At 55.7% G+C, this 15,567-nt stretch overlaps 1 protein-coding gene across 1 annotated transcript in view; it reads right to left on the bottom strand.

Moving 5' to 3' along the window:
• Positions 1-3,984: 3,984 nt before the first annotated feature.
• CREB3L1 (cAMP responsive element binding protein 3 like 1) overlaps positions 3,985-15,567 on the bottom strand; it is a 37,610-nt gene continuing 26,027 nt past the window's right edge. Inside the window, exons 4-12 of the mRNA XM_052652786.1 lie at positions 14,069-14,147; positions 11,761-11,918; positions 10,965-11,114; positions 10,673-10,731; positions 10,284-10,352; positions 8,348-8,447; positions 7,333-7,459; positions 4,891-5,158; positions 3,985-4,704 (exon numbers count right to left, since the gene is read on the bottom strand). Coding sequence (XP_052508746.1) covers positions 4,668-4,704; positions 4,891-5,158; positions 7,333-7,459; positions 8,348-8,447; positions 10,284-10,352; positions 10,673-10,731; positions 10,965-11,114; positions 11,761-11,918; positions 14,069-14,147 — 1,047 coding nt within the window. The 3' untranslated portion in view covers positions 3,985-4,667. The remainder of the gene's footprint in view (positions 4,705-4,890; positions 5,159-7,332; positions 7,460-8,347; positions 8,448-10,283; positions 10,353-10,672; positions 10,732-10,964; positions 11,115-11,760; positions 11,919-14,068; positions 14,148-15,567) is intronic.

Here is a 15,567-nt window from a genome sequence, read left to right as displayed (position 1 = left end):
GTAAATGGTCTTATCCGCCACCATGGCCTCGAAGTCAGACATCTAAATGTCGTGCCAGGCTCCAGCCTCACTCTTGCACCCCACAGCCAATTTGATGTCAAAGCCTGTTGATAATTCCTTCTAATTATCTCTGGAATCTGTCTCATCTTCACTCTATCCCCGGTAGAGCCTCAGGACAGGCAAATCTGATTATCTCACTCTCTGGTTTAAAAACATTCAGTAACTCTCTATCACCTTCAGGATAAAATGTTTTTTCTCTTTAGATCCCTGCAAGGGCCACACTTTCCATCAGGGCCAGGAGGAGGGTGAGGCAAGTGTGACACGTTAGAGTGCCACATTTAAGGAGGTGCTCATTCCCAGGGCTGTACAAGCGCCTCCTTAAAGTTTGCACCCTAGCCGCCCCTTTGCCTCACCCCAGTCCTAGCCCAGCTCTTCATGGCTACATGTCTGTGTGATATTCTCCGCACCCCAAACACTCTAAGCCCTTCTGTACCTCGCTGACTCCTACCCACCCTATAAGACTCAGTCAAGGGACTTTCCTGGTGGTCCAGTGGTTAGGAATCCACCCTGCAATGCAGGGGTGTGAGTTTGATACTTGGTCAAAGAACTAAGATCCCACATGCCGTGGAACCAAAACTAGAGAGCCCGTGCACCTCAAAGAAGTATCCTGCATGTTGCAACAAAGATCCTGAGCGCCGCAACTAAGACCTGCTGCAGCCCAATACACACATACGCACATACAAAAAAAAGACCCAGTCAAAGGCCACCTCCTCCAAGTTGCCCTCCCTGATCCATGGAATCCAGACTACATGACAGTCTTCTGTATTTCTTTAGCACCCCTCCATCACACTGGGCCTGATGACTGGTTCACTTCCCAGCTGCCTCCACAATCCTGGGGGACCTTTGAAAGCAGTTTGTTGAGTGACTAATAGAGGGAATGGATGAATCAATCAGGAAAGGGGGTTGAGCTAAAAGTTCTTGTTAATAATAATCATAGCTTTGGCCCAGAGCCCGGACTTCAATGCCTTTGCTTTAAAAGGCCTGCATATTTTAGCAGTTAAAACTGATGCCCTGCATCAGGCAATGAGGTCCCCATCAAGTGGTCAAGATGAGGCTGTGGGAGAATGGGGAGAGAGGATGGGCCTTGAAGGCCAGTCCCAAAGCTCTAGAGTTCTGTCTGGTCTTGTCCATCTTCGCTTCTGGTGGGCAGCTGACCCAGGCAGCTGATCCCACCATAGTCCCTGCTTCCGAGTATGAAAGTATCATGCTTGTGAGATAAGCGTCGACATCCAGGCATTCGAGGCCTTCTGGCTCTGGCCCCTGATCGCTATCTAGCCTCAGTTCTCAGCATTCTTGCTGCCTACCTTCCAGCTATTCTGAACTATTTGAGATTTTCTTGAAGTTTTCCTGCTCTCTCTCCCACCTTTGAGGGCTTTGCCCGCGCCATTTCTTTCTGGGATGCCCCTTTGTCTCTCCTGTCTACTTCCAGCAGTCTTTCGTGTCACCTACTCCGGGAAGCCTTTGCTGCTTGTCTGGGGGAGGCACCCTCTTCTGTGCTGTAACAGCACCCCTAGCTTGGCCCTTAGCTCATTGTACGGATACTGTCTCTAAAGGCACAGCTAGGGACTTCCTCATGCTAAGACTCTATGCTCCCAATGCAGGGGGCCAGGGTTCGATCCCTGGTCAGGGAACTCGACCTCACATACTGAAACTAAGAGTCTACACAACACATGCCACACAAGACCCAGTACAGCCAAACAAATAAGTAGATAAATAGTTTATATATATGTGTGTGTAATTTAAAAGGGGCTTCCCTGGTAGCTCAGATGGTAAAGAATCTGCCTGCAATGCAGGAGACCTGGGTTCGATCCCTGGGTTGGGAAGATCCCCTGGAGAAGGGAATGGCAACCCACTCCAGTATTCTTGCCTGGAGAACTCCATAGACAGACCATGGGGTCACAAAGAGCCAGACCTGACTGAGCAACTCACACACACATATGTTAAAGGCACAGTTAATCTTTCTCAGAGCCAGTGCGCACTGGGTCCCTTTCTAAACAGCTCACTGAATTCCCGTAACCTCATGCACTGAATGTTATTTATATTCTTTTCTTACAGGTGGGGAACTGGAGGCTCAGGGAGGTTCAGGTTACGTGGCGACTTAGTTTCCTACACTGCGTAACGAATTACAACAAATACGGAGGCTTAAAACAACACAGGTGTGACCTCCGTGTCTGTGGCTCAGGGCACAGCTCAGCTGGGTTCTGTGCTCAGGCCCTCCCCAGGTGACTACCCAGGTGTTGGCTGGGTGGGAGCCTCATCTGGAGCTGGGGGTCCTCTTCTAAGCTGCTCAGGTGGTTGGCAGAATCCAGTGGCTTGCCTCCAGAGTGTGAGCGCCTAGAGGCCACCCTCTCCATGTGGTACGAAACACGGCTGTTTGCTTCTTTAAGGCCATTAGGAGACTCTCTTTCTCTTTGGGAAGGGCTCAGTCCCTCTTTTTGGAGAAGGCAATGGCACCCCACTCCAGTACTCTTGCCTGGAAAATCCCATGGACGGAGGAGCCTGGTAGGCTGCCGTCCATGGGGATGCTAAGAGTCGGACACGACTGAGCGACTTCACTTTCACTTTTCACTTTCATGCATTGGAGAAGGAAATGGCAACCCACTCCAGTGTTCTTGCCTGGAAAATCCTAGGATCACGGGAGCCTGGGGGGCTGCTGTCTATGGGGTCGCACAGAGTCGGAGACGACTGAAGCGACTTAGCAGCAGCAGCGGCAGCAGTCCCTCTTTGAATCGCTTTCACCCGATTAAGTCAGGTGCATCCAGGGTGGTCTCCCTTAAAAAATTTTTTTACTTATTGTTTCTTTGCTTGGCTACCTCACATCCTATTTGTGGCATGCGAGATCTAGTTCCCTGACCAGGGGTCGAAACTAGGGCCCCCTACACTGGGGGCACAGAGTCTTAGTCGCTGGACCACCAGGGAAGTGAATTAACTCAGTGAATTAACTCCCTTTGAATTAACTCAGAATCAACTGATTTGGGACCTTCATTACACCTGCAAAATCCCTTTACTTTTTCCATGAAAGGTCACCTAACTATGGGAGTGGCATCCCTGACACGCACAGGTTCCCCCCCGCCCCAGACCCTAGGGGAAGGGATGACCCTGGGTGTGCACCCCAGGAGGCAGGATCCCTGGAGCCCATGTTGGAATTCTGCCCACTGCACATGGCTAGCAAGTGACGGTTCCAGTAGCCAAAGGCAGCTCTTTTTCCTCTGAAGAGTGCTCCTCTAATGCAGATGAGGCAAAGATAACAGAAAGTAAGAAATGGGCAGGAAAGAGGAGGAGCAACCTGGGTACTGTGTGTACAGTGCCGAGGACAGCGTCTGGCTACCCTGGACACTGAGTGCTCACCGTTCCCACCCTTAAAGGCCGACCCGGTGGCCTATATGCCTCTCTGCTTCCACACACAGTAGTGGTAGGAGCTGGGAGGAGCCTTGGGGTGTGGGGATTGTAGCAGAATTCTTTCACTATCTGATTTGAATTCTGTGTCTGGCTGGAGGAGGGAACCCAGTACAAATGCCTTCTCAAACCCCTCACTCTCGATCACTACTGATCAGAATATAAAATAAACTTGCGTGTGTGCTAAGTTCCTTCAGGCCCGTCTGACTCTTTGCAGCCCTATGGACCATAGCCCACCAGGCTCCTCTATCCATGGGATTCTCTAGGCAAAAACACTGGAGTCAGTAGCCATCCATCCTCCAGGGAATCTTCCCGATCTAGGGGTCGAACCGGCACCTCTTATGTCTCCCGCGTTGGCAGGCGGGTTCTTTGCCACTAGTGCCACCTGGGAAGCCCCCAGATAAACTTACCCTTCTTATTCCTTCATCTTCAGTCCCACCCTCTCCCCACCCCCACGACCCCTACCATGAAGCAAGGCACAAAGTCAGGGGTTGATGCTGCATTTTTTTTTTTTTTACTTTTGCCTTCTTAAAGCATGTGCTGAGCTGATGGGTGAAGCGGTTTGGCAGTTAAAAAGGCCCAGCGGCTTGGGCAGCGGCAAGGGGGAGGCCAGGTGAGGGGTTCTGGGTGGGGGGACCCTCTCTCCTGGGCCAGGGAGCAGCGAAGCCCGCACTAACTTCATAAAATACAAAACAAGGGAGGGTTGAAGGTAGGAGGGAGACTTGTAAAATACAATATCTTAGGGACTGGCAATAATAAAAAATAAGGTTCATTATTTACAAACAATTTCTGTTCTTGGTCTCTGTACAGTGGGGGGGGCGGGGAGGGGCTTAGTGAGTTGGTCTGTTGATGTGTCTGTGTGTATGTATGTGGTCGCGGTGGGGCAGGGAGGCAGTGGTCCTCTTGGTCATTATAAGAAAGGAGGTGGGTAACCCAGTGAGTGGTTTATCTGAGAAGGACGGATGGTTGTGGGAGGGAGGGGGTGAGAACAGAGTGGTTGGCCCAAGGGAACAGTCCAAATATGGGGGGAAGGGGGGCCCCAGTCAAGATCTGGGGCAAAGAGGGGCTGGTAGGGGGTGGGGAGTGGAACCCTTTCTCCTGGGAGGGGACCCCAGGGGGCAGGGGTACGAGCCGGATCCGGGTTGGTGAGCAGGACGACCCCTCTTCTGAGTACCAGAGGGTACGCCCTGTGTCCTGGGTCTTGGCACGGCCTAGGAGAGCTTGACGGTGGTGTTGGGACCCAGATCCCTGGAGAGAGAAGAGAAGTCAGGGATGACTCTGTCTGGGGAGGACCCTCTGGCCCCTCTGCAAGCTGGGTTTGGTCTTGGGAGGGATGGGGCTGCGGGAGGGTGTGGCTGACAACGCGGAGACCAGGGGTGAGCAGAGGCTGGGTGGAGCCTGGGAGCCCAGGAAGGGAAGGGGCCACCCACCCACCTCTCGTGGAACCACTCCTTAGGGTGGGAGAAGTCAGGGCCCGTGCTGTTCCCACCGACGTCCTTTGGCCAGGCCTCACTCAGGTACTTGCTGGTCTCGTGGGTGCTGTCCAGGTGGTCATGTTGCAGGTGGTCCTGGGGTCGCTGCTCCACCGGCCCCCCGGGCTTGATCTCCCAGCCATCCGGGGGCTCCACGGGCAGCAGGGCACTGCGGCCATCCTCCCATGAGCCCGCTCCCTCATCGTAGAACAGGAGGCTCCGGGAGGGCACTGGAGAAGGAGCTCAGGGTGAGCCATGGTGCCAAGGCTCCCTCCCCGTCTAGGCCGCATTCAGCGCCCAGTGGTCAAGGACCTGGGCCCTGGACTCTTTCAGGCCTGGATCTGAATCCAGCTCAAATGATTCCCAGCTGTGTGACTGCAGGCAAGCCATGCCTTTGCTTTCACCTTTCTGAGCTTGCTCATCTGTAAAATAGGAATACTAGGGGCCAACCTCCTGTCGATGTGAGGTTTAAATGAGATAACAGAGTGACTGAAGCTGCACTCAGAGCAAGTTAGCGCTCCCTAAGCAGAGGGCACTGGGTTGGGGCATCTGAGAGCTGGGTTCTCATCCTACTGAACCACTCCCTTCCTGTGAGACCTTGAATAAACCTTTTCCCCATTTGAGGCCCCAGTTTACCCCTCAAGGAGATGAGGGAAAGAGAAAACACATTTGTTGGATATCTACCAAGCATATCAGACATTGTCGGCATCCTTTAACCTATATCAAATCATTAACAGAAACTCTCAGAATGAGATATTTTTAGGTCCATTTCACAAAACAGGCCACTGAGGCTCCAGGTTGTCAGGGGCGCTGTCCCGGCCTAAGGACGATGCACTGCGGCTGAGCTGCAGACCCTGGCCCGCCTGGCTCCAGGAGCCACCAGCACCCTCCTCACTCTTGGGGCCCTGACCTCACGGTCTGCCTGAGCAGGGCCCCTGCATCTGTGCGCTGCCCCGGCTCCGTGGGCCAGCCTGCTCCAGGGCTCACTTCCTCCTCTTCGCCCTGCAGGGACCCCGAGCCTGAAACCCACTGAGCTCACTCTGAGGGGCTCATTCATTCCTGTGCTCCTCTGGCTCCTCTGACTCTGCTTTTGTCCATCAGCACGCCTCCCCCGCCCCCTAACCCCACTCCCCCAGTTTCCATCCCTTCCTTTCCGGGTCCTCTGTGCCTCCCATCACACAGACCCCTCTGGCCTTAAGGAAACGGACGTGTGCCTCTCAGGAACTTACATCCCTGCCACCCACCTCTTCTCTGGCTGCTCTGGTCCAGGGAGGGGTTTTCACTCCTCGCTTCTGCTTCCTCTTCCCCTAACCCTCCCCACGGCCTCAAGGCCCTGCAGGCCCAACTCATTCCTCCTGCAGCATCCCTCCTTCTTGAAACTCACTCCCGCCAGCTCCTCGCTCCCTCCGACCTCCCATCTCTTTCCTTTTCCTCCCCCTGCCCTGCTGGATGGTGTGCTCCAGGAGGCCATGAGGGACTGTCTGGAAGTCCCTCTGAAGGTCTGTCTGGAGCATCCTCTGCCTCCGGAAATCCACACTATTCTCTGCTGCCCCCTGGGCCGGTTCTCCCCTTGCCACTGCGTGTTGTGTCTTTTCTCTCCTCTTGTGAGCGCATCAAAAAGGGAGCGACTGTTGTTCGTTTAGTAAGAGCCTTCTGTGTACCAGGAACTGTACCGAGAGCCTTCATGCACCATGTCATTTCGTCTTCACAGCAAACATGCTCAATAAGCGTGGAACTGGTAACTCCCATTTTCGAGATAAGAGATTAAAATTTAGCATGCTTCAGACACATGCCCGAGGTCACGCACTTAGCGAGTGGCAGATATGACTGACTCGGAAACTCCATGTTCTTAACAGTCCTCACAAGCCCCTTGGGGTGGTAACTAGCTGAGTCCACACCACTCCCACGCTTCTGCCCATGACAGACGTTACCAGCGGATCTTGCCACTCCTGCCTGTCAATCCTGAACGGGGCCTCAGAGTCCTTCTTAACAGTGCTTCATGCAGCCACTAACATCTTATGGAAAATGGCCCTGGAGCTGAAACTCACTCGCTGCCCCGGTTGTAATATCTTGATGGTGGCTTAGCAGATGCCCCCTACCAACCGGCACCATAATACATGGGGGCTAGGGTGGGAACATTCCTATCATTCCCTAAACCTCCTCCCCTGGCCAAGCCACTCCTGGGTGGGTTGGGAATCAGGGGCTCTGCACTGTAGTTCTAATTCTATAACTAACATCAAACAAATCATAGACCCTTGGGAGAGGCCTCAGTTTTCCCATCTGCAAAATGGGAAGGTAGAATGAGACGGTGTCATCCCCAGACCTGGCTCCTCACTTGCGTCTGCCTTCTGCCCAGAAGTTGGGGCTGGCGTGCGGGGAGGGCAGCCCTGCTTGGGGCACTTACTCTGACTGGCGGTGTAGATGCTGTCAGTGGCCATCGGGTCTTCCTTCACAGTCTGGGAGCCAGAGGAGAACTCAGGGAGGCAGGGCACGAGGGAGCCCAGCACCAGGACGAAGCACAGGGCTGCCACCTGGCAGTGGAGAGAGTGTGGTGGGCAGAGCTGGGCCAGGGGATGGCTGCAGCCCTGGCCACCCCCAAAACCCTCCCCCCTCCATGAGCCAGTGGGGGCCAAAGGCTCATCATTTTTTCAGGAAATCTACTCCCAGAGCCATGTGGTGGAGGAGAAGGTGGAGGCTGTCAGGCCATCTCAGCCCACTGGAGAGGGGCCACCCCAGGCAGTGCTAGAAAAGAGAGGGAGTTGGACAGTGTGGCTCTCACCTCTGGGGTGGAAAGGAACCAGGAAAGGAAGGAAGAAGTAGGTGCTGGAGGAGATTGAGGCTGGGGCAAGGGACGGGGGCATATCTTCACACCAGATTCCCAGCAGGGTTCCCAGGAAGACTGGCCAGCATGGGGAGCTAAGAGTCACAGAGCCCAAACTAAGGCAGCTGCCTCTACTCCAGCTTTGCCACCTGACAGCTCCAGGATCTCAGAGGGCCCGGGGGCAGTGATTAACCCGGAGGCAACAGGCTGTACAGCTACAGGGAACGTGGAAAGGAGCTAGTGGAGGCTCTGGCCACAGCCTGGACACAGCACCAGGCATGTAGAGAGACAGGCCCATATCTCCCCGCATCGCCCCAGGCCCATCCCCGCACTGGGTCCTCAGAGGCGCTGTCCTCACGGCGCTTGGCCTGTCATCCCCTAGCAGGGTTCGTGTGAGTCCCTATGCATCCAGACCGTGTCAGAACTGGTCAGGGAAGGTCATGTTCTGGAAGGTTCCACGAGCTTTGGTGAAAGAGGCGGGGGTCTGCTGGAACCAGGGCACTGACAGCTCTGCACACCACCCCCCAGGCCCCCGGAAAGCCGGCCTTGGGGGAGACCGGGCCTCTTGCGGCTCTGTGGGGAGGGAACAGTAACCTACCATGAGGCAGGTCCCCGTCTGGGTGGCGGCCATCTTGTAAGGTCTGGAGATCTTGCTGGTGACCAGAGTCTGGAGTTTCTGCAGCTGCTGGAGCAGAGTCCTGAGGGGGGCACAGCGGTCACCTGTGGGCTCTGCCCCAGCAGGCTGGCATCGCTGCCTCCTGGAGCTCTCCCCCGTGCGGGGTGGGGGTGGGGCACCTGGGCTGGCTCTAGACTTGGCTTCCACACCAGGTGCCCGCTTCACTCAAGGCAGAAAAGGTCACTTCCCGCTTGGCTCCTCTGTGGTGTGGCCGGGGCACCTGGCGCCCGCTTCACGGTGCATAGCTGGGTCACCCTGTGGGAGGCTTCTTCTGGCCAAAGCGGAGGTTGGAGGCGGGTCTAGCCCACCTGGGCTGAGGTCACCTTCTTCTTTAACCCCGCACCAGCCGCAGCTAAACTGACCTTCCCTCCTCCTACCCTGCGCTGATAAGAAGGGCATGTCTGGCAGCCGCCTGGTACATGGTGAGGGGTGAGCGTGCGGGGAGTGGTAGCTACCATTTTTGGGGTTAATTTTGTCACAGTTTTTGCTTTTATCACAGCACCTGTAACACTTCGTTTATTTACAAATTTGTATGTCATTCCACGGGGTTGCAAAGAGTCGGACATGACTGAGCGACTGAACAACGACGTCAGTCTCTTTCGCTAACTGTGGGGGCTCCCTGAGGGCAGGGACTGGGTCCTCCCCAGCAAGGAATCAGCCCACCCTTGGTGAACGAATGTTGAATCATCTCTTCCCTCCCGCCCAGCTGGTCCATGGGGTTGCAGTTCCCAGAATGTACAGCAGGTGGCGAAATAGCTCCAAGGGCCTGGCCCTATTGGGGACCAGAGAGGAATCTGGGCCAGAGGAAGGGGGTGAGGGGCGAGGGCTCCCACCCCTCTTCCCTGAATCAGAGGGGCATTCTCCGGGTCAGTCAGGGGAGTGGCTGGATCCCACTGGAGAAGCTGGGGGAGAAGGAAGGAAAGAAGGAAAAAGCCTTCTGTTGAGTACCTGCTCCCTACCAGCTGTTGGCTGCTGCTTTAATTACTCCCGGCAAACAATTATTAAAGGCCTACTGTGGGCTCATGACTGGTCACTAACAAGAATTCAAAATAACAGCAAGAAAAAAGAAGAAGAAAAGTTAACATGAAGGGAGCATTCTCAAATGCCAAGGACAGTGCTGGCCCTTTACTTGCTAGGTCTCATCGCATCGTCACATGAATCTGGGGAGATTCACTTCCATCGTCTCCATGTAGACAGAGAAACTGGGGCCCAGAGATGCATGACAGTTTTCCTGGGATCACAAAAACAGCACCCAGAGTTGTGACTTTCTGTGGCCACCGCTTGCCAGGCCCTGTGTGGGCTCCAGACTGTTTCTCAAACTTAGTCGTGCACGTGAATCACTTAAGTGTGTTGCTGAAATGCAGATTCTGATTCAAGTTAAATGTGGGGAGAGGCCTGAGATTGTGCACCTCTGCAAGCCCCCAGCTGATGTTGACGTGCTGGTCTGAGAAACTCACTTTGAGTAGTAAACAGGTACATCGGTGCTCTAACTTCAGGGTGCCTCAGAATTACCTGGAGGGCTTGTTAACACATAGGTTGTGGAACCTTCCCTGGATTCAATAGGGCTGGCACAAGGCCCGGGCACAAAGCGTTCCTAACAAGTGCCCAGGGGCTGCTGCTGGCCTGTATTATTGCCTCATTTAAGCATCTCGACAGCCCTGCCTGGTACCTAGAGCTCTGAGTGGGTAAAGGAGCATGGGAAACTGAGGGTCCCCGGCTGCAGTGCCCCTGCTTCTGGGATTCGCATCTCCCTGAGCTCAGTGGCCTCTCCTCTCTCCTGCCTCCCAGAGCTATGCCAGAGCCAGCCACTGGCTGCAGAAGGGCAGGGGCCAGGGGGAACGCAGGCGGCACCACCCACCTGTTGGCATTCTCCAGGGTCTCCACCTTCTTCCACAGTTCATTGTTCTCAGATGTAAATGTCTCCACCCTGCGGGGGCCAAGCAGCCACAGGCTCAGTGACAAACCCCAGACTTGGCTTCCCCCCGCCCCACTTTGGGGTCACGTGGTGTGTGGCACGCAGAATCTTAGTCCCAGACCAGGATTTGAACCCGTGGCCCCTGCACTGAGAGCACAGAGTTGTAACCACTGGGCAACCGGGGAAGTCTCTCTGCTGCCCCCTTTGCCCTGCCCCCCAGCATCCTACTCCCCTGCCACCCCCACACCATCCCCAAGAGGGTGGGAGAGGAAGCCAGGCTGGGGAGCGGAGCCCAGGCCACCCGGGCTGGCCACCCGCCCCAGGCCCCTTACTTCTTTTCTAGGCACTCCACGTACTCCTTCTTCTTACGGCGGCTCTCCTGGGCCGAGATCTAGAAGGGGAAGCCCCCAAACGGGAGTTGCTGCTGTTCAGTCACCAGGCTGTGTCCGACTCTCCACGACCCCGTGGACCGCAGTAGGCCAGGCTTCCCTGTCCCTCACGGAGTTACCATGCCACGTATCCACTTCCTGGGCTCCCCAGTTTCAGGTCTGGCACAGCCAGGGGAGCAGAGCCCCACCCCCAAGGAAGCCCCAGGGCAGGGCTAGGGTCTGCCTTGCGCTTTACCTTGTTCTTGATCTTCCTCCGGACTCTCTTCAAGGCCTTCTCCTCGGCTTTGGTGAGGGGGAGTTTGGTGGGGATGGGGTAGCCCTCAGCAACCAGGGTGCGCTTCTCCTCCTCCGTCAGGAGCAGCGGCCCCGACGTCCCCTGTAATTTCTGTGGCAAGGGGGACATACTAGTTAGAAACCAGACAGCCCTGCATTCAAATCTGAGCTCAGCCATTTACCCTCGGCATGACCTTGGCAAGGCACCCAGCTCGCCGAACCTCAGTTTCCTCATCTGCAAGAGGGGCGGATCTGAATTAAATCCAGTAACATGTCACAAGTGCTGAGGATGTTGCTGGCAGCCTGGCATGTTAGGCCCTCAATATACTGTTGAGAAGGGCTGGTCTCTAGATCCCATCGTGGAATCCACAGCCTCAGAGCTTACTTGTCCAGGGCCCCGTGAACAGCACCCACCTCGGACACCCACCACCTCTAGACTGAGGGTTCCCCCACCCGTCCCAGGGCTTCTGGGCCTCCTGAACTTTGTGCTGCAGACAGTGCTCCTTGGAGGCAGCCTGGGCCGTCCCCCTGGAGGTCAGGAATGTCAAGTTGTAGACCTAGCTTGGCCACCAGCGGCTTCAGCAGGCCTCTTGGACTCTTCCTGTTTCCTATTCATCCCCAAGCACAATCAAAAGATCTTCACTCCTATCTGCGGGGCAGGCGCCTCCTGTGTTCTGATGTGGGTGGGATCAGGCTTAGGGCTCCCCCCAGACACTGGATTCTTCGACTCTGGGGTCAGTCCGGCCCCAGCTGCTTACGTGAGGGGCAGTGAGGAGTGGAGAGGTGGAGATGGCCGTGGAGGAGCGGGCCATGGGCCGGATAGGGCTGGAGGGGGGCAGAGAGCGGGGACTCTGGGAGCCGTCGCTGTCGCTGCCATGGCTGCTGGGGGGCGTCGGGGGCATCTGCAGCAGGTCCTCTGCGGGGAGTAGGAGAAGCCAGGTTAGCCGGGCGCCCCAGCTCCGGGCAGACAGAGTTCAGCACAGTGGGGGCCTAAGCCGGTCCCGAAGGCATGTGGGCAGACTGCTCGGGCCTTGACCCTAGAACGTCAGATGACAACCCCCCCTCCGCCACCCGGACCCTAGAGTGTCAGAAAGTAGAGTTGGCATCCCAGAAGACAATATCTGAGGGCCATGCCCTCTCTGACTCCACCAAGCCCAGCTCCTTTAAACCCGATTCTTGGTGGGAATTCCCTGCTGGCTCAGACGATAACGAATCCCCCTACATTGCAGGAAACCTGGGTTCCACCCTTGGGTTGGGAAGATCCCTTGGAGTAGGGAATGGCTACCTACTCCAGTGTTCTTTACTGGAGAATTCCACGGACAGAGGAGCCTGGTGTAGTCCGTGGATGGGGTCGCAGAGTTGGAAATGACTGAGCGACTAACACTAATACTTGGCAGGGATAACACAGAGGCTGGATTCTCGGGGCTCCTTTCCCTGGTGGCTCAGTGGGTAAAGAATCCACCTGCAGTGCAGGAGACTGCCAGAGACGCAGCAGACCCTGGTTTGGTCCCTGGGTCGGGAAGATCCCCTGGAGAAGGAAATGGCGACCCACTCCACTATTCTTGCCTGGGAAATCCCATGGACAGAGGAGCCTAGCGGGCTACAGTCCCTGGGGTTGCAAGAGTCGGACACGGCTTAGTGACTAAACCCTGATTTCACAGGGCTCAGGGTCTGTGAGACTCCAACTTGGCAACCCCAGGAGATGACTAGAGTCTGCCCACAGCGAGACCCACGGGGATCAGGCAGGGCAAGGGGCAGCCTCTTTTCCTTTCTTTCCATTTCAGAACACCAGGGTGTCTATTTCCCACCTCAGGGTAACAGGGCTTTCAGCAGACCCGCCAGGAGCACTGCTCTCCCCAGCACGCCTTCCCTGCTGCCTCTCTTGGCCGCAGCATTGGGAAGAGGCCTGGGCCAAGCCCAGAGGACCAAGAACCTGGAAGACTGCAGTCCCTGGGACTGCACAGCGTCGGACACAGCTGAGCACGCGTGCACGCACACGTGGGAATCTGGAGCCCACTGCACCGCAGAGCTGGGCTGAGACTGGGAGGAACCACTGTGTCCTTCCAGGGTCTGCCCCCCACCGCCTCCTACAGGAGTCCCCTCTCTCTTCTTTGGTGTCATCTGCCTCTCGTGGATGCCGTACTGTAAAGAGCACTGAACTTGGAGTCAGACCTGAGTTCAAGTCCTGACTGTTGTACCCCACAACTATGTGACCTATATTCATGCTTACTTATCACCTCCCAGCCTCACTTCCCTGTTGAACTGGGGGTGGAATGACTCCCTGTATGGAGCTGGGAGGATGCAGTGGGCTGATGGATGCGACCATGCTTTATGATGTAAGGTGTTTTCACACTGGTCCCTTTCTACCTCCAGTTAATTCTGTCTTCTGTCAGAGGCTGTTGTGAGTAACTTGAGGATGAAACTTGGGCCTTGTTCATCTTCCTGAACCTTGGGGTGGTTAGCCCAGGGCCTGATACACAGTTGATGCTTAATCAGTGTTGGATGAATGAATGAGGTGGGATTGGAGAGATTAAGTTAGTTCTCTCTCTTGTTCAATCTGAGAAGCTCCATCTGTTCTCTCCTGTCAGGTCTGGGGAGGTGTTTCCTGGGATCTGTCATCTTTAACCCATAACACAACTGTATAATTAGTGGTTTGTCCGTGACCCTACTGTGTGAGCTCCTTGGGTACAACGACTGTTTTCTCTCTCTGTGTCCCCAGTTCCTGGAACTAGGAGAGGCCCAATGTACTCTCGTTGGATGGGTGGATGAATGGACAGATGGACGGATAAATGAGTAAAAGGATGGGCTGATGGCTACGGAGAGGACCTCAGTTAGCGAATGATGGGAGGGGAAACTGGCAAACAGGGCGAGAAGGTGGCGATAACCGTGATGACAGCTGTAGAATGGGTAGGAAGGGGACTGGAGAGACGGAGAATGGGCACAGAAGGGAGGAGAGACTCACGGGGAGAAAAGGGACGTTTTGAGGGAGACGGGGCCGAACCGAGGGGTAAGGAATGCGGTCTGTCCAAGACTGGAGACGAACAGCCCCTCTCCAGACACACTCACCTGGTGTCACTTTGAGGAACTGGTTCACCTCCTGGGGCTCGGCTTTGATCACTGGCAGCTGAGTCATCTCTCCTGGGGCCTGCGGAAGAGGCAGGGCTCCAACAGCTGCTCCGGGGGCTTGTCCCCACCAGGCCCGCCAAATTCCCTCCCTCCCTGGGCCTTGAGGCCGGGCGGGGGGGGGGGGGGGGGCGGGATCTGCCCTACAGCATTAAGAAAGTAGCTGGGCTCAGGGTTCCAGGCATATCCCAGAGGAAGCAGAGGCACGTTCTTGTGTTTAGAGAAGGCAAGATAGGCCTCAAGGAAGAGAGTGGGGGCCCAGGAACATCCTCTAGCTCCTGAGTTCAGGGAAGAAAGGGCTTCCCGTGGCCTCTGAGCCCAGGGCCGTCTTGTTTGGAGGAGAGTGACCCTACACCAACTGTGAATACCATGCAGGCCTGGGTGTGTGTGTTGCCATGAGACCTCCATAAAGCAATGTCTGGCAGATTACGCTGCCAGAGACACTGCCAGATTCCCTGAATGGTAACCACAGCGCCGACGAAGGAGGCATTAGAGAAAGCTCCCCGAGCGTCCCTGAGCAGCTGAAGTCTGAGACCTGAAGTAGAAACAGCAGTACTCCAGATACAGGGTGGGGCAGGACATAGGCAAGGGGAAAGGCACCCCACGTCGAGGAAAAAGCATCTGTGAAAGCACAGCGCCCAGACAGAGCCCGGATAGATCCGGAAACGGCGCGCACAGAGGGCGTCCAGAGTATAGGCTGTGTCAGAGGTGCAGTGGCAAGACACAAGGCCAGAAGACCTGGGGAGAGGACGTGGCAGGAAGAGGAGAATCCAGAGAAAGAAGCCGGAAACAAGGAGGGCCCTGACGGGCTTCAGCGGCTCCCAGGTATCGCTGCTGCTGCTGCTGTGAAGTCGCTTCAGTCGTGTCCGACTCTGTGCGACCCCATAGACGGCAGCCCACTAGGCTCCTCTGTCCCTGGGATTCTCCAGGCAGGAGTACTGGAGTGGGTTGCCATTTCCTTCTCCAATGCATGAAAGTGAAAAGTGAAAGTGAAGTCGCTCAGTCGTGCCCGACTCTTTGCGACCCCATGGACTGCAGCCTACCAGGCTCCTCCGTCCATGGGCTTTTCCAGGCAAGAGTACTGGAGTGGGGTGCCATTGCCTTCTCCGCCAGGTATTGCTAGTAAAGGAACCACTTGCCAGTGCAGGAGACATGAGAGACGTGGGTTTGTACCCTGGGTCGGGAAGATCCCCTGGAGGAGGGCATGGCAACCCACTCCAGTATTCCTGCCTGGAGAATCCCATGGACAGAGGAGCCTGGTGGGCTACAGCCCGTGGGGTTGCAACGAGTCGGACATGACTGAAGTGGCTTAGCACGCACACACAATGGGTTTTAAGCAAGGGACTGGTAGAATTAGATGAATGCTTTAGCTAAACACCATTGCTATTTCTTTACACCATTCCAACATGGTTTCAGAAAGGACATCGCATGCGTGGCTTCCT

Source organism: Budorcas taxicolor, chromosome 15 (genome assembly GCF_023091745.1).
Source record: "Budorcas taxicolor isolate Tak-1 chromosome 15, Takin1.1, whole genome shotgun sequence".
Taxonomy (NCBI): domain Eukaryota; kingdom Metazoa; phylum Chordata; class Mammalia; order Artiodactyla; family Bovidae; genus Budorcas; species Budorcas taxicolor.
The sequence above is the reverse complement of the archived record's forward strand: the minus strand, read 5'-3'. Positions and strand labels throughout refer to the sequence as shown.